General features: G+C 40.2%; 1 protein-coding gene across 1 annotated transcript in view; it reads right to left on the bottom strand.

Moving 5' to 3' along the window:
- Nucleotides 1–1,994: 1,994 nt before the first annotated feature.
- The window catches only part of gnai1 (guanine nucleotide binding protein (G protein), alpha inhibiting activity polypeptide 1), a 27,231-nt gene continuing 3,557 nt past the window's right edge, over nt 1,995–25,668 (bottom strand). Inside the window, exons 2-9 of the mRNA XM_034313204.2 lie at nt 13,794–13,836; nt 12,853–12,994; nt 11,707–11,864; nt 8,467–8,595; nt 7,820–7,949; nt 5,792–5,945; nt 5,131–5,332; nt 1,995–3,530 (exon numbers count right to left, since the gene is read on the bottom strand). Coding sequence (XP_034169095.1) covers nt 5,142–5,332; nt 5,792–5,945; nt 7,820–7,949; nt 8,467–8,595; nt 11,707–11,864; nt 12,853–12,994; nt 13,794–13,836 — 947 coding nt within the window. The 3' untranslated portion in view covers nt 1,995–3,530; nt 5,131–5,141. The remainder of the gene's footprint in view (nt 3,531–5,130; nt 5,333–5,791; nt 5,946–7,819; nt 7,950–8,466; nt 8,596–11,706; nt 11,865–12,852; nt 12,995–13,793; nt 13,837–25,668) is intronic.

Here is a 25,668-nt window from a genome sequence, read left to right as displayed (position 1 = left end):
TCATGTGTGTGTTAAATAAATTAAGAGTGGCGTCTGGCAGGCCTGGTGTGTGTTTTATGATAAACAGACTGAGCAGCCATCACATACAGCAGTGGCACAACACTGATAAGACTGCCTATCTCTGTGTCTGCCAACAGTAACACACACACACACACACACACACACACACACACACACTCTAACAGCACACCAATAATAGCCCTATTGTTCGGCATCAGCGTCACTGGTTGTGTTTCTTCCACTCCATCGCTGGCTTCTCTTCGCCTTCGTCTTCCAAATTTAGCACTCCATCCTGTCTTTAACAGCTTGTTTCTCTCGTCTGTCAGGACTCGGACAAATCCCACGGCTCTGATTCATACAAACGCGGCACGTCCACCCACACAGAGACGGAGAAATAAATAACGGCACTCTGAGGAGACGAGACGCGTGACACTGAAGCTCAGTGTTGCTGCTAAGCTCGTTAACCTGAAGACACCATCTTTTCTCTCGATGCATCGTACGCTTGTGACCTTTAACCTCTTGTCGTGTTGGAGGGAAAAGAGCTTCCGTTACAGTGCCACCATAACAAGGCTACACACAAAATAACCATTACATCTACAAATAATTGATCACCTTGTGATAATACATAAACATATTTTGCTTTAGGCCACGCCCACTTCAGGTCTGAAATCAAAATTGGCGTTTCAGAGCTTTTTGTATCTGTTCCGTTAATGTTATGGACATTAGAATATTAGTTTGGGAGATATTCTCGTTATTTTATTTTTATTACAGGAAAACGTCTTGTTGTCACAACTTCATGATCAGCCAATGAAATGCTCTCTAGAACATACACGTCCCGCCCCCGTGGGCGTGTCTTGCTCTACGTTAGCAGTGAACGTGGATTGTTGGCGTGTTTATGGCCACACGCTGTTCCCCTTTTCCAACGGAGAACGAATATTTGGAGTTTCGCTGCGTTCACGTCATGTCAGAATTACCGTAATTACCGTAATTACTACATGACAACACGGATTTTCAACACGGAGCTGTTCACGTCTTCAGACTCGGAATTACGCATTTCTATATACACCAAAATGAATCCGTATGAGATGATGTCGTCAGCAAATGCAAAATACGTAATTACAACATTCAATCACATTTGTATGCTACTGCTAAATATCGAATAACACAAAGCGCATGAGATAACAATAACGTTGTTTATTAATAATGCTAAACAAACAATAATAATAATAACAGTAAGTTTCAGATTAATCTTGTGTTATTAAGACATTAATAATAGTCAATTATACAAATTATTACACAGAAACATTACAAGATGATTTAACTATATTTTAACCGCTGAAGCCGCCGCCATTTTGAGCGTTTCTGCACGACATTGCAGCGGTCAGCTGGTACAAGTCAGAGCTCTCAGAAAATTCCTAGTTTACAAGTCGTAATTACGAGTTCGACGAGGACGTGAACGCTTTTCACAAGTCGGAATGTCGTAATTACGGTAATTACGACGTGGTGTGAATGTAGGTTTTATCCTTTTGGAAGAGGGTGGAGTTTGTGTGAGCTGGTGGTCATGTGACTTTTACAGGCTTGTAGCTGTTCAATGCCAGAACGTCGCTACCTCATAGGCTTGTGTTAAAATTTCTGCCGTTCTCTATATTTAGCTAGCTCGCTAAGCTATTGTAAGATGTGTTTAGACTGGGCGGAGGTGTGGTGTCTCTCAAACGCTATTGGCTGTTGTTTAGGTTAGTCAGAAAAACATCATGCTGGTGTTTTTCTCCTTCCTCTTAGAAAATTACAGATCAATCACGTAACGCCATTTTAACAATCATTTTAACTCAAATCTGCGAAGTGATTCCTCCAACAGGGCGGCGCTGTAGACTCGCCCAACACAGCATCAACGTTTCCCTGAGTCTTAGACTGACAGCTGTCAATCAAGCCTGCTCATTAGAATATTAGGCCACGCCCATTCGGACAGTAAACATAAATGGAAATGGAGGACAATGTGGATTGCAAATGCTTTTTATTAGCAAAATAAGGGACATGAGTGTACAAATGTTCCCACAGACAGAGAGAGAGAGAGAGAGAGAGAGAGAGAGAGAGAGAGAGAGAGAAAGAGTGGGTGAGTCATCATCACCATCATCATCATCATCATCATCATGAATTATTCAACACAGGCGATTTTGTTAAAACTTTAAAACAGATCCTCAGCGGTGAGTGTGAGAGATGGCGGCTAGCCGAGGCTTCTGGGAGAACGCACACACAAACACACACACATACACATACACACACACACAAACACACACACACGTACGTCAATCTCTCGTCATCCAATGGCAGAGCCGCTCCGTCTGAAGCATTCTCTTGTTGCCGTGGAGACTGAGCTTGGGATCGACATTCAGCTCCTATCAGAGAAAGCGAGAATGCTCTCTCTCTTTCTCACACACACACACACACACACACACACACACACACACACACACACACACACACACTATGTGGATTACAGGCGTCCGTGGGTGCAGATGGGGTGGAGGGCGGAGCTTAAGTAAAATTTAATCCTCCAATCACTGATGTGATCATATCACCTCATCACAGCTAGCATAATACCACAAGTTGCTAGCTATTGCTGGAGAAATACCTTTAACGTTAGCCTAGCTAGCTAAGAGGCTAACGTTAACCCCAGCTTAGTACTGCTCAACTATTACACTGCGTAACTAAAAGCGGTATTTTGTACAATGCCAGTTTAGCTTGCTAGTAAGCTAACATTAGATAACACAACTACTACTAGTGGTGTAATGCTAATGTTAGCTAAGTGAAATGGTTTAGCACAGTGCACTGTTTAGGTACATGATTAATTAAACGCAGTTTTTTTTAGCTGACTAGCTCAGATAAGAATGCTAAGCTGTTATACTCTACAATGCTAGCTAGCTATGTAAGATCAGATTGCAACTGAAGAGATAACGTCAGCTAAGTTAAGCTAAGCTAAGCCAGTTAGCATCTGGGTAGCAGGCTAGCATAGCTAAACAATTATATTCAGTAATCAAAAAAGTGACATCATACACACAAGTTTGTGATTTGCTGATCGAGTTTACCCTAAGCTCCGCCCCCTCTGACCCACTACGAGTTTTATTTACAGGTTATGAGATATTTAGAGGGAGAAAAAACAAACAAAAAAAAAAAAGCACGGCAAGGCACAAAAACCCGACAGCCGAAATGTCCCTCTGCTGGAAAACCGTCCACAAGGACACGAAGAGAAAAAAAAAATATTAAAAACACGTCCTTTATGGAAAATATTTTTAAAAACAAAAGAAGGTGAACGTTGGAGATCAGAGGTGAAAGAAAAAGCGTCATGGCTACGAGCGCTAAAACGTTACATTTCCCTTTTCTGGTTAAAGACGTGAAAAAGGACAAAAGAGACGAAAAGCATAAATAAAGCAGAGGGACGAGACGCAATGTACAGCACTGATCCAACACACACACACACACACACACACACACACACGGCCTCATGGGAAAACACGAAACACTGTAATCTCCACCTAGAGAGAGAGAGAGAGAGACAGAGAGAGAGAGAGAGAGAGAGAGAGAGAGAGAGAGAGAGTGTGAGAGATTGAATGTTTCAGTAACAGTCTTTATCCAGGAGCATCATTTTATTACACTCTGGCATAAGAAAAGAAGAAAAAAGCGAGAGACAGATGGTGAAGAGAAGACGAGAAAAGCTAATAAATATGAAAGTAGAACACGTATAAACAGAACACCGAGAGAAAAGATCTGAGGAGAAGAAAAAAAAAGAAAAAAAAAAAACAAGAGAGATTGAAAAGAGGAAAAGAGACATAAATGAAGAGTAGACAAACGAACAAGGAAAAGAAGAGAAGATGAGGGGGAAAACCATCAGAAAAGAGAGAGAGAGAGAGAGAACAAAAAAAAAACAAAAAGAATATGCATAGATATAGAAAAATGAAAGAAGAGTGAAAGAAGAAAAAAAAAAGAATTAGAAGAGATTGGATTGGAAGTGAGGAAGGAGTGAGGGGGAAAAAAGAAAAAAAAAAAAGGAGAAAAGACAAGAAAGAGAAATAATTTCATATTTTCTCAAATCAACAGGAATGTGAGAAGAAGAGAGAAAAAAGAAAAAAGAAAGGGAGATGAGGAGAGAAAAGAAATAAAGAAATTAGGAGAAAAGTTCGCTATAAAAAGAAAACGGAAAGTTGAGCTGGTGAGATACTGATTTCTTCCTGCTTGCGATTTTCTGTTTTAAAATATCGTGAGAAATGATTTCATCGTCCAGGACCGCTACAAACAAACAAACAAACAAACAAACAAACAAACAAAAAGCGCATTTTCAACATAATGCTTTGAAAGATTGTCTCGCTGAAGCCCACATGGCCGCTGCCTTCACTGCCGCTCAACAAAATGCAGTTTTAATCACTTCCTAATCTTCATCACTATTAATATTATTTGTTAGAGTTTAGATTTGACATTTTGTTGTAATAATATTTAATAAATCTTCATCTTTTTTTTCTCTTTCGGTGCCACCGCTAATAAATATTAGCTGTGTACGTGTCTAATGTCAGTGGAAGACACACTGATTTTATTTCACGTTAATCAACTCAAAACATTCTCCGTTTAACGTGACAGGAAGTGAGGACGCCACGGGGGGGGCTGGGAGGAAGTGGGCGGGGCTTCCAGGAAGTGTCTGTTTATATAGTAGAAATCCAAAACACCTGCACGGCTGTCAATCATCCAAGATTCACGAGTTGATTGGCTCATCTGGTGTTTTATATTCGGAGAAAAAGACGACTGTGTGTTTTGGTGTGTTTTTGAGCGATGACTCACAGCAGCGTAGTGAGATGTTATACTGTTTCTACACAAAGCATGTAAAGATCAGGAGATTGTAAAGATAATGAGAGACGAAACTAGATGAGAAAAGAGGACACAAGACAAGAAGCGACAGAAAAAAAAAAGAGAGAGAGAAGAAAAACGAGAGAATGCTCATTAGTGTATTCACTACACACGTCTTCCACACACTGATTTATTTTTTTTTTTTTTAAAGTGTCACTGACTGAAGAGCACATGAAGTCTTCATGCCCAGGACATGAACACACACACACACACACACACACACACACTCTCGTCCCTCACCGTGGGAGGTTCTAGAAGAGTCCGCAGTCCTTCAGGTTGTTCTTGATGATGACGTCGGTGACGGCGTCGAAGACGAACTGGACGTTCTTGGTGTCGGTGGCGCAGGTGAAGTGTGTGTAGATCTCCTTAGTGTCCTTCCTCTTATTCAGATCCTCAAACTGACACTGGATATACGCCGCCGCCTCCTCGTACGTGTTGGAGCCTGTCTCGCACACACACACACACACACACACACACACTTCATTACTATCTGATAAACGGAGCTAACAGAGACTGCAGAAAGATAAAAAAAGAAAAAGTGAGAGTGAGACATATTCGGCACAGCAGATGTCAAGGGACAGACAGGGAGAGAGTGAGACAGGGAGAGAGTGAGACAGCTGTGTACTTGGATTAACAGATCATAACAGATTCAGGGTAACAGATGGTGATCGACAGGCAGTGAGACAGACAGGGAGGAGAGAGAGACAGTTACCTACATACTCAGCGTAACAGATGGACAGAAAAACAGGGAGAACACAAGATAGTAGTGAACTCGAGCTAATAATTGATGAGACTGTGAGACAGAGAGGGAGAGAGTGAGACAGCTGTCTGCATAATCAGGGAAACAGAGAGGTGAGAGACAGGCAGTGAGAGTGAGACAGGGAGAGAGTGAGACAGTTACCTGCGTACTCAGGGTAACAGATGGTGAGTGGGCTCTTCTTAATCTTCTCCTCAAACAGATCCTTCTTGTTGAGGAACAGGATGATGGACGTGTCTGTGAACCACTTGTTGTTGCAGATGCTGTCGAAGAGCTTCATGCTCTCGTGCATTCGGTTCTGCAGAGAGACAGGTGGAGAGTCAGACAGACAGACAGAGAGAGAGACAGGTGGAGAGTGAGACAGACAGAGAGACAGGGAGAGCATGTGTATTGGCTGGAACAGAAGGTCAACAGTTCTGCACTATTCTACTCCACATCATATTACTGCAGTCTGTATCTTCAGCATTTCACAGTTTTTTTATATTTTATGCACAATGAGGGGTACCGAGGGGTACCGAGGGGTACTCAGGGGTACTGAGCGGTACTCAGGGGTACTGAGGGGTACTGAGGGGTACTGAGCAGGAACTGAGCGGGTACTGAGGGGTACCGAGGGGTACTGAGGGGGTACTGAGCAGGAACTGAGAGGTACTGAGGGGTACTGAGGGGTACCGAGGGGTACTGAGGGGGTACTGAAGGGGTACTGAGGGGGTACTGAGCAGGAACTGAGGGGTACCGAGGGGGTACTGAGGGGTACTGAGCAGGAACTGAGAGGTACTGAGGGGTACTGAGGGGTACCGAGGGGTACTGAGGGGGTACTGAAGGGGTACTGAGGGGGTACTGAGCAGGAACTGAGGGGTACCGAGGGGGTACTGAGGGGTACTGAGCAGGAACTGAGAGGTACTGAGGGGTACCGAGGGGGTACCGAGGGGGTACTGAGCAGGTACTGAGCAGGTACTGAGCAGGTACTGAGGGGTACCGAGGGGGTACTGAGGGGGTACTGAGGGGGTACTGAGGGGTACTGAGGGGTACTGAGCAGGTACTGAGCGGTACTGAGGGGAACTGAGCAGGAACTGAAGGGCACTGAGCAGGAACTGAGGGGTACTGAGCAGGAACTGAAGGGCACTGAGCAGGAACTGAGGGGTACTGAGCAGGAACTGAGGGGTACTGAGCAGGAACTGAGGGGTACTGAGCGATCGGCCCAAAGGTACCTGAGTGCAGATATATAGAAAGGATTCTGTGAGAGCCTGTGTGTCTGACTGAGAGTCTGTGTGTGTGTGAGTGTGTGTGTGTGAGAGTCTGTCTCTCTCTCCCTGAGTCTGGTATCTGTGAGTCTGTCTCTCTCTCTCCCTGAGTCTGTGTATCTGTCTCTCTCTCTCCCTGAGTCTGTGTATCTGTGAGTCTGTCTCTCTCTCCCCGAGTCTGTGTATCTGTGAGTCTGTCTCTCTCTCCCCGAGTGTGTCTGTGAGTCTGTGTATCTGTGAGTCTGTCTCTCTCTCCTCGAGTCTGTCTGTGAGTCTGTGTATCTGTGAGTCTGTCTCTCTCTCCTCGAGTCTGTCTGTGAGTCTGTGTATCTGTGAGTCTGTCTCTCTCTCCCCGAGTCTGTGTATCTGTGAGTCTGTCTCTCTCTCCCCGAGTCTGTGTATCTGAGTCTGTCTCTCTCTCCCCGAGTCTGTCTGTGAGTCTGTGTATCTGTGAGTCTGTCTCTCTCTCCCCGAGTCTGTCTGTGAGTCTGTGTATCTGTGAGTCTGTCTCTCTCTCCTCGAGTCTGTCTGTGAGTCTGTGTATCTGTGAGTCTGTCTCTCTCTCCCCGAGTCTGTGTATCTGTGAGTCTGTCTCTCTCTCCCCGAGTCTGTGTATCTGAGTCTGTCTCTCTCTCCCCGAGTCTGTCTGTGAGTCTGTGTATCTGTGAGTCTGTCTCTCTCTCCCCGAGTCTGTCTGCCTCTGAATCTGTCCACGGATGCTGCGAGTGTCGGAGCAGTTGGCAGTGTAAAAGGCGGATAAGGAATTGTGGGAGGAGTTAAAAACTTTATAATATTAGTAAACTAATGATGACTGTGGCACAGCTGGATGTGGCACTGAGTTCCTGTCTCTCCTGTAAATGAACCAATCACAGCACCTGCTAGCTGAGGTCCAAATTAGGATAAATTAGGATGATTAGATCTGGGCACTGACCATCTCCTCGTCCTCGGCCAGCACCAGGTCGTAGTCACTGAGAGCCACGCAGAAGATGATGGCCGTCACGCCCTCGAAACAGTGGATCCACTTCTTCCTCTCTGACCTCTGACCTCCAACATCAAACATCCTGCACAGAGGTCACACCATCATTAATGAACAAAGAAAAACAAAACAAAACGGAAAAAAAAATCAAATCGCTCTTATATTCTCATATACACCGCCCTTTCCAAAACTATTGGCACCCTTCATGAAAATGACCTACTTTTTGAAACTGCTTTTCTTAACCACCAAATAAGGGCATAGGCGAGGGCTTTGAACTTCCTGTTTGCATCGTCAGAAGGAAGTGATAAGAAAGAAGGAAGGCGCTCACACGCTCGAAAGCAGACATTCTAGATTTGAGTCATACAGCAGCTGCAATCTGTTTTTAACATTTTTCCCAGCGAGCCTTTTTCTTAGTGAAGAATCCAGTCTTGAACACAGATTTATAACGTAGCTGTGGGAGAAATCCTCATACGAAACCGAGAACCAGCTCAACATCCTGTTTACGACTGTCACCTGATGATGACTCAATATACGGACTTACAATAATGACAGTAATGTGTGTTGCGCAACAGACAGACTAGAGCCGTGCTAGTGATGCTCACTTGAAGTGCAGGTCCTTGAAGGTGAAGTGAGTCTCCACGATGCCTGTGGTTTTGACACGGGTCCTCAGTACGTCCTGCTGCGTAGGGATGTAGGTGGCCTGCGATATCCTGTCCAGATCGTTCAGATAACTACGGGTTAAAAAAATAAAAATAAAAAAAGTGAGAGTGGAAAGAGTTATTGAATTAACGGTGTGTAATTCAATTAACAGCGCTGACATGATTGAGCTCTGATCCATTCCAAAGCACTGGGGTCGATAGCAATTAACTTTTTGGCCTGCGAGTCCCAGATGTGCTCGTGGAGATTATCACAGTGAGCCATCATTCACACACACACACACACACACACACACACACATACACACACATACACACACATACAGTGATGACAAAGCAGCCTCTCTGGGTGTGTGTGTGTGGGTTTTCTAACCATTTGAGCTATAAAGATTTCCTGAACATGTTTTTACTGAGCCTGGTGAGGCCATACAGTCACACACACACACACACACACACACACACACACACACACACACAGTGTGAGCACTACCATGTACTCATTTTATCAGTGTTTTGTTTACGGTGCTAAATAAACACTACATGTGAAAGTCCAAGGGCATCGCAGTTTTCGGTTTAAAAAAAAAAAAAAAAAAAAAAAAAAAAAAAAAACACACCCAAAGCAGTTAAACAGCAGAACAAACAAAAATGAGGATTGAAGGAAAAATTAGAAAAAGAAAAATAAGTTTTAAAAAACTAAAAAGGGGTCATGAGAAATAAGAGAGAGAGTCAAAAGCATGAAAAAGTAAGAAGGAGGTTAATGAAATATGATAATGGTCAAGGATGAAAAAAGGGAAACAGAACATCATTAGAAACTAATAATAAAACTAATGATACTAAGATGCAGTGATGTGACGCAGTGATGTGATACTATAATACAGTGATGTGACGCAGTGATGTGATACTATAATACAGTGATGTGACGCAGTGATGTGATACTATAATACAGTGATGTGATGCAGTGATGTGATACTATAATACAGTGATGTGATGCAGTGATGTGATACTATAATACAGTGATGTGATGCAGTGATGTGATACTAAGATGCAGTGATGTGACGCAGTGATGTGATACTATAATACAGTGATGTGATGCAGTGATGTGATGCAGTGATGTGATACTATAATACAGTGATGTGACGCAGTGATGTGATACTATAATACAGTGATGTGATGCAGTGATGTGATACTATAATACAGTGATGTGATGCAGTGATGTGATACTATAATACAGTGATGTGATGCAGTGATGTGATACTAAGATGCAGTGATGTGATGCAGTGATGTGATACTATAATACAGTGATGTGATGCAGTGATGTGATGCAGTGATGTGATGCAGTGATGTGATACTATAATACAGTGATGTGACGCAGTGATGTGATACTATAATACAGTGATGTGATGCAGTGATGTGATACTATAATACAGTGATGTGATGCAGTGATGTGATACTATAATACAGTGATGTGATGCAGTGATGTGATACTAAGATGCAGTGATGTGACGCAGTGATGTGATACTATAATACAGTGATGTGATGCAGTGATGTGATGCAGTGATGTGATACTATAATACAGTGATGTGACGCAGTGATGTGATACTATAATACAGTGATGTGATGCAGTGATGTGATGCAGTGATGTGATACTATAATACAGTGATGTGACGCAGTGATGTGATACTATAATACAGTGATGTGACGCAGTGATGTGATACTATAATACAGTGATGTGACGCAGTGATGTGATACTATAATACAGTGATGTGATACTATAATACAGTGATGTGATGCAGTGATGTGATACTAAGATGCAGTGATGTGATACTATAATACAGTGATGTGATGCAGTGATGTGATACTAAGATGCAGTGATGTGATACTATAATACAGTGATGTGATGCAGTGATGTGATACTATAATACAGTGATGTGACGCAGTGATGTGATACTATAATACAGTGATGTGATGCAGTGATGTGATACTATAATACAGTGATGTGATGCAGTGATGTGATACTATAATACAGTGATGTGACGCAGTGATGTGATACTATAATACAGTGATGTGATGCAGTGATGTGATACTAAGATGCAGTGATGTGATGCAGTGATGTGATACTAAGATGCAGTGATGTGATGCAGTGATGTGATGCAGTGATGTGATGCAGTGATGTGATGCAGTGATGTGATGCAGTGATGCGATGCAGTGATGCGATGCAGTGATGTGATACTGTGATGCAGTGATGTGATGCAGTGATGTGATGCAGTGATGTGATGCAGTGATGTGATGCAGTGATGCAGTGATGTGATGCAGTGATGTGATGCAGTGATGTGATGCAGTGATGTGATGCAGTGATGTGATACCATAATGATGTGATGCAGTGATACTGTGATGCAGTGATACTATAATACAGTGATGTGATGCAGTGATGTGATACGAAGATGCAGTGATGTGATACGAAGATGCAGTGATGTGATACGAAGATGCAGTGATGTGATACTAAGATGCAGTGATGTGATACTAAGATGCAGTGATGTGATACTAAGATGCAGTGATGTGATACTAAGATGCAGTGATGTGATACTAAGATGCAGTGATGTGATACCATAATGATGTGATGCAGTGACACTGTGATGCAGGGATCTGATACTATAATACAGTGATGTGATGCAGTGATGTGATACTAAGATGCAGTGATGTGATACTAAGATGCAGTGATGTGATACTAAGATGCAGTGATGTGATACTAAGATGCAGTGATGTGATACCATAATGATGTGATGCAGTGACACTGTGATGCAGGGATCTGATACTATAATACAGTGATGTGATGCAGTGATGTGATACTAAGATGCAGTGATGTGATACTATAATACAGTGATGTGATGCAGTGATGTGATACTGTGATGCAGTGATGTGATGCAGTGATGTGATACCATAATGATGTGATGCACTGATACTAAAATGCAGTGATGCGATGCTAGTGTGATGTAGATGATGTAGTGATATTAAGGTGCAGTGACGGGGTGCAGTGACGGGGTGCAGTGACGGGATTCACTGAGGCCATGTGATCCAGCCAGGCCTTGTGATGCAGCCATGTGATGAAATTAAATAAAGGGCAGCGTTATCGCGATTACATGACAGGCAGAGAGACAGTCAGACAGACAGACAGACAGTCAGACTCACTATGCAGCAGAGTCATTGAGCTGATACTCTCGGGAGCGGCTGAAGCAGGCCTGCACTCCTCCGTCCTTCCACAGACGCTTTATCACTCCAGCCAGCTCGGCCGTCATGAAGCCCTCCTCCGCGCTGCCCGCTAACACAAACAGCTGCCGGGCATCATCCTGAAACACACACACACGGCCATCATTCCTTGTACTGAGTGTTTCATTGATCATTTTCATTCAAACAGAAAAGAAGAGATTTACTAGAGACTTACTATAATAAATATTGTTTTAAAAGTTTTTGAGTTTCTAACAGCAGCTGGATTTGATGTAGAATATCTGCAGAACACTGATCAAATAGTTTATAAACGGTATTTCCTCCTGGAAGCTTGACAGATTGGGGGCAAAAAGGCTGCTAAATTTGTAGAAGTAAACAAAAGTAATAAAAATATAATTCAAGTCATTAATTATTATTCCAACTATTATTAAAATGTTGCTGTTTTATATGTTAATAAACCAGCTAAGTTCGGTATGAGCCATAACGAGAGAGAGACAGACATAAAGGGGACGTCGTAGAGATTTGTATTTGCAGCGTGATTAAAACCGGTTGCTAGGTTACAGTGACTGGAGTCTGTTTTATTTCTGACGGAAAGCCATAAAGCTTCAAAAATAAACACCTATGAATGCACACGGGGTAATTAATTTTTCTGGTGAGTGGGATAATTCCCCTTCGTGCGCCAGTGGCACTAAACAATCTGTTTCAGTGTGTGATGAAGACCATCATCATCATCATCATCATCATCATCATCTCCCTCCTACACAATCGCAATAACCGCCATCTCCATAACCTCGATACACACATCGCCACCCACTCGCTGCACAATTAAAGCTGCGCCAAGCTGCGTCTTTGTGTTTTATTAACTTCACGGGAGAGAGGAAAAAAACAAGGTGAGGGAATAATCATTTACAGCATATCTGCTATAACGTACGTTTATCGTGTCACAACATTAAGTGTAACAATAATCGGATAAAAAAAGGTCTTTCAATGCTCCAGAATTTCAGATACTGAAGATGTTTCTGAAAATGGTGTTTTTTTTTTAAACATGTATCCAGTTTAAATGCAACACAGAACTCAAACGTAACACTTGATTATCCTCCTCATCCTCACCGCTCGTGCTGCGTCCCCAAAGTCGATTTTGAGGCGTCCCATGGCGCGGATGATGGCGATGATGGACTGGATGGTGTTACTGTACACCACGGCCTTGTACTGCTTACACTCCTCCTCTGAGTAACCCGCCTCATGGATAATTCTGACACGGGGAGGGAGAGAGAGAGAGAGAGAGAGAGAGAGATGAGACACGTCAGGGAAAATACTGCTGTTATATGTGTAAAATAAGATACAAGCATTCTGTACTATATATTAACATGGTGGGAGGGAGAGAGAGAGAGAGAGAGAGAGAGAGAGAGAGGGAGACAGATACAAAGGGAAATGGGGAGAGAGACACTATGGGGTGGAGAGAAAGATGGAGAGAGTGATCAGTGAAGAGAGAAATTGATAGAGAGCTGCAGTAGGGGAGATGGGGAGAGAGCGAGAGGGAGAGAGAGACAGAAGGGGTGAGCGACACAAACACACAGAGAGAGAGAGAGAGAGAGAGATGGAGAGAGAGACACATAGGGATAGAGAGAAAATGGAGAGAGAGACAGAGGTAAAGAGTGAAAGAGAGAGATGAGTGGAGAGTGTGACATGGTGAGAGTGAGACAGACAGACAGACAGACAGACAGACAGACAGACAGACAGTCTGCCGCGACACTCACACCAGCAACGTGACACGACAAAGCGGCTGGAATGTCATTCATTTATAATATGATCTGATGAAGTGGGCGGAGTTTAACTTTATGCAAATGAGAAGGTGACTACCAATCAGAGAGACAGACAGTGGTACAGGTATTCTGTAAACCTTAGCTGTGTGTTTTCGGTGTGTTCCTGAGACCTGGTGGTACCATGGCAACCGGCAGTAAACTAAACACAGGCCCAGCGACTGGAGTGACGTGACAAGTGACGTGACAAGTGACGTATAATTAGTTCAGAGACATTTCATAAACACTTACTTCATCTGCTTGACTATTGTACTCTTCCCCGACTCCCCCGCTCCTGAGAGACAGACAGAAACAGAAAAAACATCAGTGTGAGACAGTTTACCATTAAACTCTTTCTCCACATGCGCTCTTCCTGTTCTCATCTTCCACTGATCTCGAGCTCAAAACTTTAACCAGAGACAGAGAGAGAGAGAGAGAGAGAGAGAAAGAGAGAGAGAGAGAGAGACAGACGGATGAAAGACAGACAGAGAGAAATAGAGAAACAGATGGAAAGAGACAGGTAGAGAGAGACAGGCTGACAGATGAGGAGTAGACAAAAAAAACAGTTGGAGAAAGAAAGAGAAAAACAGACAGACAGAGACAGATCAAGAGTGAGAGAGCCACAGGGAGAGAGAGAGAGAGAGAGAGAGAGATGAGAAGATATGTGGAAAAAAAAAGATCAAGACAGACGGACAGAGGGATAAGGAGACAGAAAGCAAATGAGAGACAGATGACAAAGAGAAATGGAGAGAAGGAAATATGACAGAGAGACTAAAAGAAAGAGAGAAATACATTGGGAAAGAGAGAGAGAGAGAGGGATGGAGAGGATCAGGTACTGTTAGAGAGAGTGAGAGAGAGAAGTGGAAGGAGACAGAATGAGAGAGAGAGAGAGAGAGAGAGAGAGACAGATGGACAAAGAGACAAGTAGAGAGACAGGTGGAGAGGGGGACAGAGAGGGAAACAGGGAGGCAGACAGATGGACAAAAAAGGTAAAGACACGAGCAGAGAGACAGACAGAGGGACAGAGAGAGACAAGTGAAGGGAGAGACAGATGGAGAGAGAGAAAGACAGAGAGAGAGAGAGAGAGAGAGAGAGAGAGAGAACGAGAGAGAGACAGATAGAGAGAGAGAGACAGATAGAGAGAGAGAAAGACAGAGGGAGTAGCACAGAGAGAGTGAGAGAACGAGAGAGATAGAGAATGAAAGCGAGATTTCCCTAACACCCCTTTTAGCAACACACTGTGGAAAATAACACACACCACTGATTTCCACGCAGATGTTATTGTATAAAAAAAAAAAACACCCTGTGCGCGTGTGTGTGTGTGTGTGTGTGTTTGTTTACCAACGCACTTAAATTTCAATCTGCAGTAAAGAGAAGGAGCAGTGAGCCACACACACACACACACACACACACACACACACACACACACACACTCTATGTTGCTATAGCAGCTGGCCTTGTTATTGGATCTCACCTGTTTCACCTGTTACCTGAAGTTACTTCACTCTGAGGCTCAGTTTCCTCTACGCTAACCGCTAACTGCTAACGCTAGCAATAAGCACTACATGCTACTGTTTCAGAGAATGAGAGAGAGAGAGAGAGAAACAAACAGAGCGAGAGATATTGAGCTCCGCTGAGAGCAGTGAGCTGGAGAGAGACGAGTCATTAGCTTAATTATGTCACACCAGAGGCACACACACACACACACACACACACAGACACACACACACACACACACAGACACACAGACACACACTTCCATTAGAGTCTAGCATCAGTAGATGCACTGCGTCTGAGCAAGACACAACCTGCGGGTGTGTGTGTGTGTGTAATTTATTCCGGACTTTCATCTCTCATCCATCTTGATGACATCACCAAAAAGAAAAACACATCAAAGGCTTCCAGAAGCCCAATCCTCCCAAAACACACACCTACACACTACACACTTTCACTCACACACACACACACACACACACATTCTTGGAACCGCGAGTCTGGAAACCGTAACACAAGAACCTTATGCTGCGTTTGAGGCGAAGTTGGAACTTGTGATTTTCTGCCTACAACCGATAAAAAAAAAAAAAAACACCAAAAACGTGACGTTAACCCAACATGGCCGCCCTCGCTGCGTACAGCGTAAAGTGTGAAACGAGCTTATAGCAGTACTGGCTTTAGCTCAGTTCATTTACAGAGACAGCACTCGGTTAAATCTACAACACTGACCGTAATCATCACTGTTTTGAGAACGTAATCATCAGCATTAGCGTTATCACTAACGTTAGCTGGCTACTTTGTTGCTAAGCAACTCGCTACTATCCGATGCTGTTGCTGTTCTGCGATTTCAGTCCATAATGTTGCACTAATGTTTGAAGTTCACTTACAGTAGAACTGTAACAATAACCACTCGGGCCTGTCACTGTAGAAGTGCGCTTAAAGTAGCTTTTTAGTAGCTTTACGAAACAAAACACACGCTTTCGCAAAGGCGTCCATGTTATTCTTTTTTTTCCCACTTCACACTTCGTGGTGGAAAACGACATTATTACATCATTACAATTATTATGTATATATTACAATTACATTATTATTACAACTCGCACGTTTTTGTTACGCTAATATAATGCTAGCTAGAAATCGCATAACTAATGCAGCTAGTCAGTTTAGTTTAGCTTAGCGTCCAGTCAAAACTAAGAACAGCTTGTTTTTAATATTTTTCGAGTGTATCATGAATTTGGTAAATTTGTTCTGGTCAAATTAAGAACTCAATTCTCCTGTGTGGTGTTTTTACGTAACAAAAGCCGAGTTTCTGTAGTAAATTTTAACATCATATTTTAATAAATATATTCCATAACAGTTAGAATAGTTGAAATAACGATGATATATCGTTACAACACTCCAGGCTCATCTCAGCCTGACGATGCTCCACATTTAGTGCGTGTGTGTGTGTGTGTGTGTGAGTGTGAGAGAGAGAGAGAGAGACTGGATACGATCAGCTTACAGCTTTACACTTCTTGTGTTTCTCTGCAGACTAAGCAATTTAAACACACACCTACACACCTACACACCCACACCAAAAGAATGCTAAAAGAGTGTGTGTGTGTGTGTGAGAGAGAATGTGTAACAGAGAACTGTGGTGACAGGCATGAGACTGGGGTGACAGCAACACACAGTGCAGCACTTACACACAACTCTGCCTTTTCTCACACACACACACACACACACACACACACACACACACACACACACACACAGCTCTTAGAGGTCATCCCTCTGTCTGAAACCACCATCGCTGTGTCCTAAACGACGCCTTTTTCACTTCTTCTTTAGAAATGGTCTCAGAAAACCTAGTGAAGAAACTCTAGCACACTTTCAATCCCACAATGCACCCTGAAAGCTGATAGCTTTAATGGTCTTAACAACAAATCATTGTTCAGGAAATGATCAAGAATGAGACAAACACTACAGCTCTCTCCCTGCGCCATCAATCCCGGTCTGTTTATGAGTTTGTTATCAGGCGCTTGAAGAGCTGCATCAGGTGCAGCAGGTAACCAAATAATCACTAATCTTTTAAGGGGAAAAAAAAATCCCAGAAGATATTTTTGGAAAATTTTGTACACATAGACATGTGTTAGTTTGAGTTTTACATTAAACATTTTAATCATTAGCATGATTTTATCTTTGCGTACAAGACTACTATAGAAGTGAATTTCCCTGTTTCTAGTTTTTCCCCAAAACAGCAAAAGGAAACCAGCGAATGGAGGCACAGGAGCTCTCGGGAGTGCATCTGTTTCAATCTCGCCCTTTTCCTGACCAATGATTTGTTGTTAAGACCATTAAAGCTTCATATTCCTTTTCTTTTTTTAACCCAGGAAAATATATATATATATATATATATATATATTATCATGCACCATATATCAACTTTGATTAGAATCCCACCGTCATACATTTTACACTTGATGACAATTTTTTATGACAATTTCACATTAGCTATTAAAACATCTGTCTGTTAACAAAAGTGTCAGCAATGAAACATTGTCACCTTTTTAAGGAAGAAATTCTGGGAAAAAGTAAAAAAAATAAATAATAATAAATCTCAGAATTCTCAGAAAGTCTCCAAAAAAAATTTAACAAAGAAAAGTACTAAGTAGCTAGTGCTATTTAGTTAGTATTGACTAGTTAGTAGTAAACAGTTGCATTAATTTCTAGTAGTAAAAAGCTTTTAGTATTTAGTTAGTATTTGTTTTTAGTAATTTGCTGCGATAATCATTAGTAGTAAGTTTGTAGCTAGTAGTATTTATTTAAAATTAATTAGCACTACTTGGTAAATAGTTGCATTACTTGTTAGTACTAAGTAGCTTCTAGTATTTAGTTAGTATTAATTAGTAGTAAATAGTTGCGTTAATTTGTAGTAGTAAGAAGCTTGAAATAATGTGCTGATATTAACTTGTAGTGAGTAACTGTGTTACTCATGAGTACTAAGTAACTAGTAGTATTTAATTAGTATTAATAAGTTTGGAGTAAATAGTTGTGATAATCGTTAGTAGTAAAAAGCTTGTAGTATTTAATTAGTATTAATTAGCTTGAAGTAGCAATTATTCCCTAGCAATTAGAAATAAAATAGCAATAAATAGTTGTGAAAATCATTAGTAGTATGTAGCTGTAGTTGCTGCACTTATTATTACTAATAATCGGTAGTAATTATGCTGCATTCGCCTACAGGTGGTAACCCGTAATTCCCGACCTCCAACCAGAAAGACAACGTCCCGTCTAATTGGGATTTTTTTACTCAGGAATTCGGGATGGTCTCCTCAACTCTGAGTTCAGCAAGTGATGTCAAATCAAAATGGCCGCTCACAGCAGTAACAGTAAGCAAAGTGAGATTTCTTAACTTTATATGAGTTATACTGTATATATTTACTAAATATTAGCTTTAAATCAATCAACATACAGATATCTTTGCTTGTTAAATATAACACTGACTGTACAGTTCATTGTTTATAAATAATAACAATAAATATATGATGTAATGAAACCAGTAAACAAATTATTATAACTGTAGTGTAGCCTGTTGTGTTATTAGCTGCTGCTATTTCAAATGTGTTCAATTTAAAAAATAATTACTCTGAGGTGCTTTTAGAAATCTTAGCACTCTTAAGTTGTTCATGTTTCAAGCAAAATAATCATTACTACAACTGAACTAAATACTTAAATATGAATATTATTCAAATTTTAACAGTAGTTTGTCTGAAATGTCCTAAATCTATATCATAGGTGATATTTCCCAGTCCTAGCGCTAATACGTGCTAATCTGTTTCCTCTAGCTGCGTTTTATTAAATCCCTTTAGCAAAGAGAAATCACACACTGAAAACCAGACCATCTATGCAAACACGCAGTTCTGTGTGTTTTACTGTGCAACGCCGAGCACTAATGAAACCCACTTCCGGAGAATGTTGTGCAACACTCGGAGATACGTGTGTGTGTGTGTGTAAGAGGGGAAACAGCTGGGTGTGTGTATCTAGTCACACCGCAGCAAGAGTGTTCAGCATCGTGTTTGCATTTAGTCGTGTGTGTGTTTGTGTGCTTTGTGTGTGCGCGTGTTTAGGCAGTGAACAGGTCAGACCAGGGAAGAAAAAATTTTTTTTTAAAAATCACACACACATTCACTCGCTGCATTTGGTCTTACATAAATGAAATTTAAAAATGTAAAGAATTTCCAGCCTTGCCAGAACACCACATTAGTCACACAGAGATAAGTACACTGACTGGTGCTACTACTGTGTCAGCTGTGTGTGCACGTGTGTGTGTGCGCATCTGTGTAATTTCTCAGCGTGTGTATGCGTATTACACAGCAGCAGTTTTGCCCTCACTGTTCTGTATATATTTAAGTGTGTATATCATGTGCTTATGTACAGTGTGTCTGGTGTGTTCATAGTTTATTTGTGTATTTTTGTGTGTATATGTGTGTGTGTGTAGTTAGAGTGTGAAATACTTATGGCTGTATGTATGTACTGTGTATTGCATAGAGCACGGATATAAAATAAGTGTAATCTGTTTATATAGTGTGTCCAAGTGTGTTCGGCATGTGAACAGTACGTATACAGTATAATATGTGTAGTGTGAGCGGTATGTATAGTGTGTATATACAGTATAATGTGTATAGTGTGAGCGGTATGTATAGTGTGTGTATATACAGTATAATGTGTATAGTGTGAGCGGTATGTATAGTGTGTATATACAGTATAATGTGTATAGTGTGAGCGGTATGTATAGTGTGTGTATATACAGTATAATGTGTATAGTGTGAGCGGTATGTATAGTGTGTATACAGTATAATATGTGTAGTGTGAGCGGTATGTACAGTGTGTGTATATACAGTATAATGTGTATAGTGTGAGCGGTATGTATAGTGTGTGTATATACAGTATAATGTGTATAGTGTGAGCGGTATGTATAGTGTGTATACAGTATAAAATGTGTAGTGTGAGCGGTATGTATAGTGTGTGTATATACTGTATAATGTGTATAGTGTGAGCGGTATGTATAGTGTGTATACAGTATAATATGTGTAGTGTGAGCGGTATGTATAGTGTGTGTATACAGTATAATGTGTATAGTGTGAGCGGTATGTATAGTGTGTGTATACTGTATAATGTGTATAGTGTGTGCAGTATGTATAGTGTGTGTATACTGTATAATGTGTATAGTGTGTGCGGTATGTATAGTGTGTGTATATACAGTATAATGTGTATAGTGTGAGCGGTATGTATAGTGTGTGTATACAGTATAATGTGTAGAGTGTGAGCGGTATGTATAGTGTGTGTATATACAGTATAATGTGTATAGTGTGAGCGGTATGTATAGTGTGTGTATATACAGTATAATGTGTATAGTGTGAGCGGTATGTATAGTGTGTGTATATACTGTATAATGTGTATAGTGTGTGCGGTATGTATAGTGTGTGTATACAGTATAATGTGTATAGTGTGAGCGGTATGTATAGTGTGTGTATATACAGTATAATGTATATAGTGTGAGCGGTATGTATAGTGTGTGTATATACAGTATAATGTGTATAGTGTGAGCGGTATGTATAGTGTGTGTATACAGTATAATGTGTATAGTGTGAGCGGTATGTATAGTGTGTGTATATACAGTATAATGTGTATAGTGTGAGCGGTATGTACAGTGTGTATATGCAGTATAATGTGTATAGTGTGAGCGGTATGTATAGTGTGTGTATACAGTATAATGTGTATAGTGTGAGCGGTATGTATAGTGTGTGTATATACAGTATAATGTGTATAGTGTGAGCGGTATGTATAGTGTGTGTATACAGTATAATGTGTATAGTGTGAGCGGTATGTATAGTGTGTGTATATACAGTATAATGTGTATAGTGTGAGCGGTATGTATAGTGTGTATATACAGTATAATGTGTATAGTGTGAGCGGTATGTATAGTGTGTATATGCAGTATAATGTGTATAGTGTGAGCGGCATGTATAGTGTGTATACAGTATAATGTGTATAGTGTGAGCGGTATGTATAGTGTGTGTATATACTGTATAATGTGTATAGTGTGAGCGGTATGTATAGTGTGTGTATACAGTATAATGTGTATAGTGTGAGCGGTATGTATAGTGTGTGTATATGCAGTATAATGTGTATAGTGTGAGCGGCATGTATAGTGTGTATACAGTATAATGTGTATAGTGTGAGCGGTATGTATAGTGTGTGTATATACTGTATAATGTATATAGTGTGAGCGGTATGTATAGTGTGTGTATATACAGTATAATGTGTATAGTGTGAGCGGTATGTATAGTGTGTGTATATACTGTATAATGTGTACAGTGTGAGCGGTATGTATAGTGCGTGTATATACAGTATAATGTGTATAGTGTGAGCGGTATGTATAGTGTGTGTATATACTGTACAATGTGTATAGTGTGAGCGGTATGTATAGTGTGTATACACAGTACAATGTGTATAGTGTGAGCGGTATGTATAGTGTGTGTATATACAGTATAATGTGTACAGTGTGAGCGGTATGTATAGTGTGTATATACAGTATAATGTGTATAGTGTGAGCGGTATGTATAGTGTGTATACACAGTATAATGTGTATAGTGTGAGCGGTATGTATAGTGTGTGTATATACTGTATAATGTGTATAGTGTGAGCGGTATGTATAGTGTGTATACACAGTATAATGTGTATAGTGTGTGCGGTATGTATAGTGTGTGTATATACAGTATAATGTGTATAGTGTGAGCGGTATGTATAGTGTGTGTATATACTGTATAATGTGTATAGTGTGAGCGGTATGTATAGTGTGTGTATATACAGTATAATGTGTATAGTGTGTGCGGTATGTATAGTGTGTATATACAGTATAATGTGTATAGTGTGAGCGGTATGTATAGTGTGTGTATATACTGTATAATGTGTATAGTGTGAGCGTTATGTATAGTGTGTGTATATACAGTATAATGTGTATAGTGTGAGCGGTATGTATAGTGTGTATATACTGTATAATGTGTATAGTGTGAGCGGTATGTATAGTGTGTGTATATACTGTATAATGTGTATAGTGTGAGCGGTATGTATAGTGTGTGTATATACTGTATAATGTGTATAGTGTGAGCGGTATGTATAGTGTGTGTATATACTGTATAATGTGTACAGTGTGAGCGGTATGTATAGTGTGTGTATATACAGTATAATGTGTACAGTGTGAGCGGTATGTATAGTGTGTATATACTGTATAATGTGTATAGTGTGAGCGGTATGTATAGTGTGTATATACTGTATAATGTGTATAGTGTGAGCGGTATGTATAGTGTGTGTATATACTGTATAATGTGTATAGTGTGAGCGGTATGTATAGTGTGTGTATATACTGTATAATGTGTATAGTGTGAGCGGTATGTATAGTGTGTGTATATACTGTATAATGTGTATAGTGTGAGCGGTATGTATTGTGTGTGTATATACAGTATAATGTGTATAGTGTGAGCGGTATGTATAGTGTGTGTATATACTGTATAATGTGTATAGTGTGAGCGGTATGTATAGTGTGTGTATACAGTATAATGTGTATAGTGTGAGCGGTATGTATAGTGTGTGTATATACTGTATAATGTGTATAGTGTGAGCGTTATGTATAGTGTGTGTATATACAGTATAATGTGTATAGTGTGAGCGGTATGTATAGTGTGTGTATATACAGTATAATGTGTATAGTGTGAGCGGTATGTATAGTGTGTGTATATACTGTATAATGTGTATAGTGTGAGCGGTATGTATAGTGTGTGTATATACTGTATAATGTGTATAGTGTGAGCGTTATGTATAGTGTGTGTATATACAGTATAATGTGTATAGTGTGAGCGGTATGTATAGTGTGTATATACAGTATAATGTGTATAGTGTGAGCGGTATGTATAGTGTGTGTATAGTATAATGTGTATAGTGTGAGCGGTATGTATAGTGTGTGTATATACTGTATAATGTGTATAGTGTGAGCGGTATGTATAGTGTGTGTATATACTGTATAATGTGTACAGTGTGAGCGGTATGTATAGTGTGTGTATACTGTATAATGTGTACAGTGTGAGCGGTATGTATAGTGTGTGTATATACTGTATAATGTGTATAGTGTGAGCGGTATGTATAGTGTGTGTATATACTGTATAATGTGTATAGTGTGAGCGGTATGTATAGTGTGTGTATACAGTATAATGTGTATAGTGTGAGCGGTATGTATAGTGTGTATACAGTATAATGTGTACAGTGTGAGCGGTATGTATAGTGTGTGTATACTGTATAATGTGTACAGTGTGAGCGGTATGTATAGTGTGTGTATATACTGTATAATGTGTATAGTGTGAGCGGTATGTACAGTGTGTGTATATACTGTATAATGTGTATAGTGTGAGCGGTATGTATAGTGTGTGTATACAGTATAATGTGTATAGTGTGAGCGGTATGTATAGTGTGTATACAGTATAATGTGTATAGTGTGAGCGGTATGTATAGTGTGTGTATATACTGTATAATGTGTATAGTGTGAGCGGTATGTATAGTGTGTGTATATACTGTATAATGTGTACAGTGTGAGCGGTATGTATAGTGTGTGTATATACAGTATAATGTGTACAGTGTGAGCGGTATGTATAGTGTGTGTATATACTGTATAATGTGTATAGTGTGAGCGGTATGTATAGTGTGTGTATATACTGTATAATGTGTATAGTGTGAGCGGTATGTATAGTGTGTGTATACACTGTATAATGTGTATAGTGTGAGCGGTATGTATAGTGTGTGTATACACAGTATAATGTGTATAGTGTGAGCGGTATGTATAGTGTGTGTATACTGTATAATGTGTATAGTGTGAGCGGTATGTATAGTGTGTGTATATACTGTATAATGTGTATAGTGTGAGCGTTATGTATAGTGTGTGTATATACAGTATAATGTGTATAGTGTGAGCGGTATGTATAGTGTGTGTATATACTGTATAATGTGTATAGTGTGAGCGGTATGTATAGTGTGTGTATATACTGTATAATGTGTATAGTGTGAGCGGTATGTATAGTGTGTGTATATACTGTATAATGTGTATAGTGTGAGCGGTATGTATAGTGTGTGTATACACAGTATAATGTGTATAGTGTGAGCGGTATGTATAGTGTGTGTATATACTGTATAATGTGTATAGTGTGAGCGGTATGTATAGTGTGTGTATACACAGTATAATGTGTATAGTGTGAGCGGTATGTATAGTGTGTGTATATACTGTATAATGTGTATAGTGTGAGCGGTATGTATAGTGTGTGTATACACAGTATAATGTGTATAGTGTGAGCGGTATGTATAGTGTGTGTATATACAGTATAATGTGTATAGTGTGAGCGGTATGTATAGTGTGTGTATATACAGTATAATGTGTATAGTGTGAGCGGTATGTATAGTGTGTGTATATACAGTATAATGTGTATAGTGTGAGCGGTATGTATAGTGTGTGTATATACAGTATAATGTGTATAGTGTGAGCGGTATGTATAGTGTGTGTATATACAGTATAATGTGTATAGTGTGAGCGGTATGTATAGTGTGTGTATATACAGTATAATGTGTATAGTGTGAGCGGTATGTATAGTGTGTGTATATACTGTATAATGTGTATAGTGTGAGCGGTATGTATAGTGTGTGTATATACTGTATAATGTGTATAGTGTGAGCGTTATGTATAGTGTGTGTATACAGTATAATGTGTATAGTGTGAGCGGTATGTATAGTGTGTATACACAGTATAATGTGTATAGTGTGAGCGGTATGTATAGTGTGTGTATATACTGTATAATGTGTATAGTGTGAGCGGTATGTATAGTGTGTGTATATACAGTATAATGTGTATAGTGTGAGCGGTATGTATAGTGTGTGTATACAGTATAATGTGTATAGTGTGAGCGGTATGTATAGTGTGTGTATATACAGTATAATGTGTATAGTGTGAGCGGTATGTATAGTGTGTGTATACAGTATAATGTGTACAGTGTGAGCGGTATGTATAGTGTGTGTATATACAGTATAATGTGTATAGTGTGAGCGGTATGTATAGTGTGTGTATACAGTATAATGTGTACAGTGTGAGCGGTATGTATAGTGTGTGTATATACAGTATAATGTGTATAGTGTGAGCGGTATGTATAGTGTGTGTATATACTGTATAATGTGTATAGTGTGAGCGGTATGTATAGTGTGTGTATATACTGTATAATGTGTATAGTGTGAGCGGTATGTATAGTGTGTGTATATACTGTATAATGTGTATAGTGTGAGCGGTATGTATAGTGTGTGTATATACTGTATAATGTGTATAGTGTGAGCGGTATGTATAGTGCGTGTATATACAGTATAATGTGTATAGTGTGAGCGGTATGTATAGTGTGTGTATATACTGTATAATGTGTATAGTGTGAGCGGTATGTATAGTGCGTGTATATACAGTATAATGTGTATAGTGTGAGCGGTATGTATAGTGTGTGTATATACTGTATAATGTGTATAGTGTGAGCGGTATGTATAGTGTGTGTATACAGTATAATGTGTACAGTGT

This window comes from Pangasianodon hypophthalmus, chromosome 18 (genome assembly GCF_027358585.1).
Source record: "Pangasianodon hypophthalmus isolate fPanHyp1 chromosome 18, fPanHyp1.pri, whole genome shotgun sequence".
Classification (NCBI taxonomy): Eukaryota; Metazoa; Chordata; class Actinopteri; order Siluriformes; family Pangasiidae; genus Pangasianodon; species Pangasianodon hypophthalmus.
This window is presented reverse-complemented; position numbering and strand designations above follow the sequence as displayed.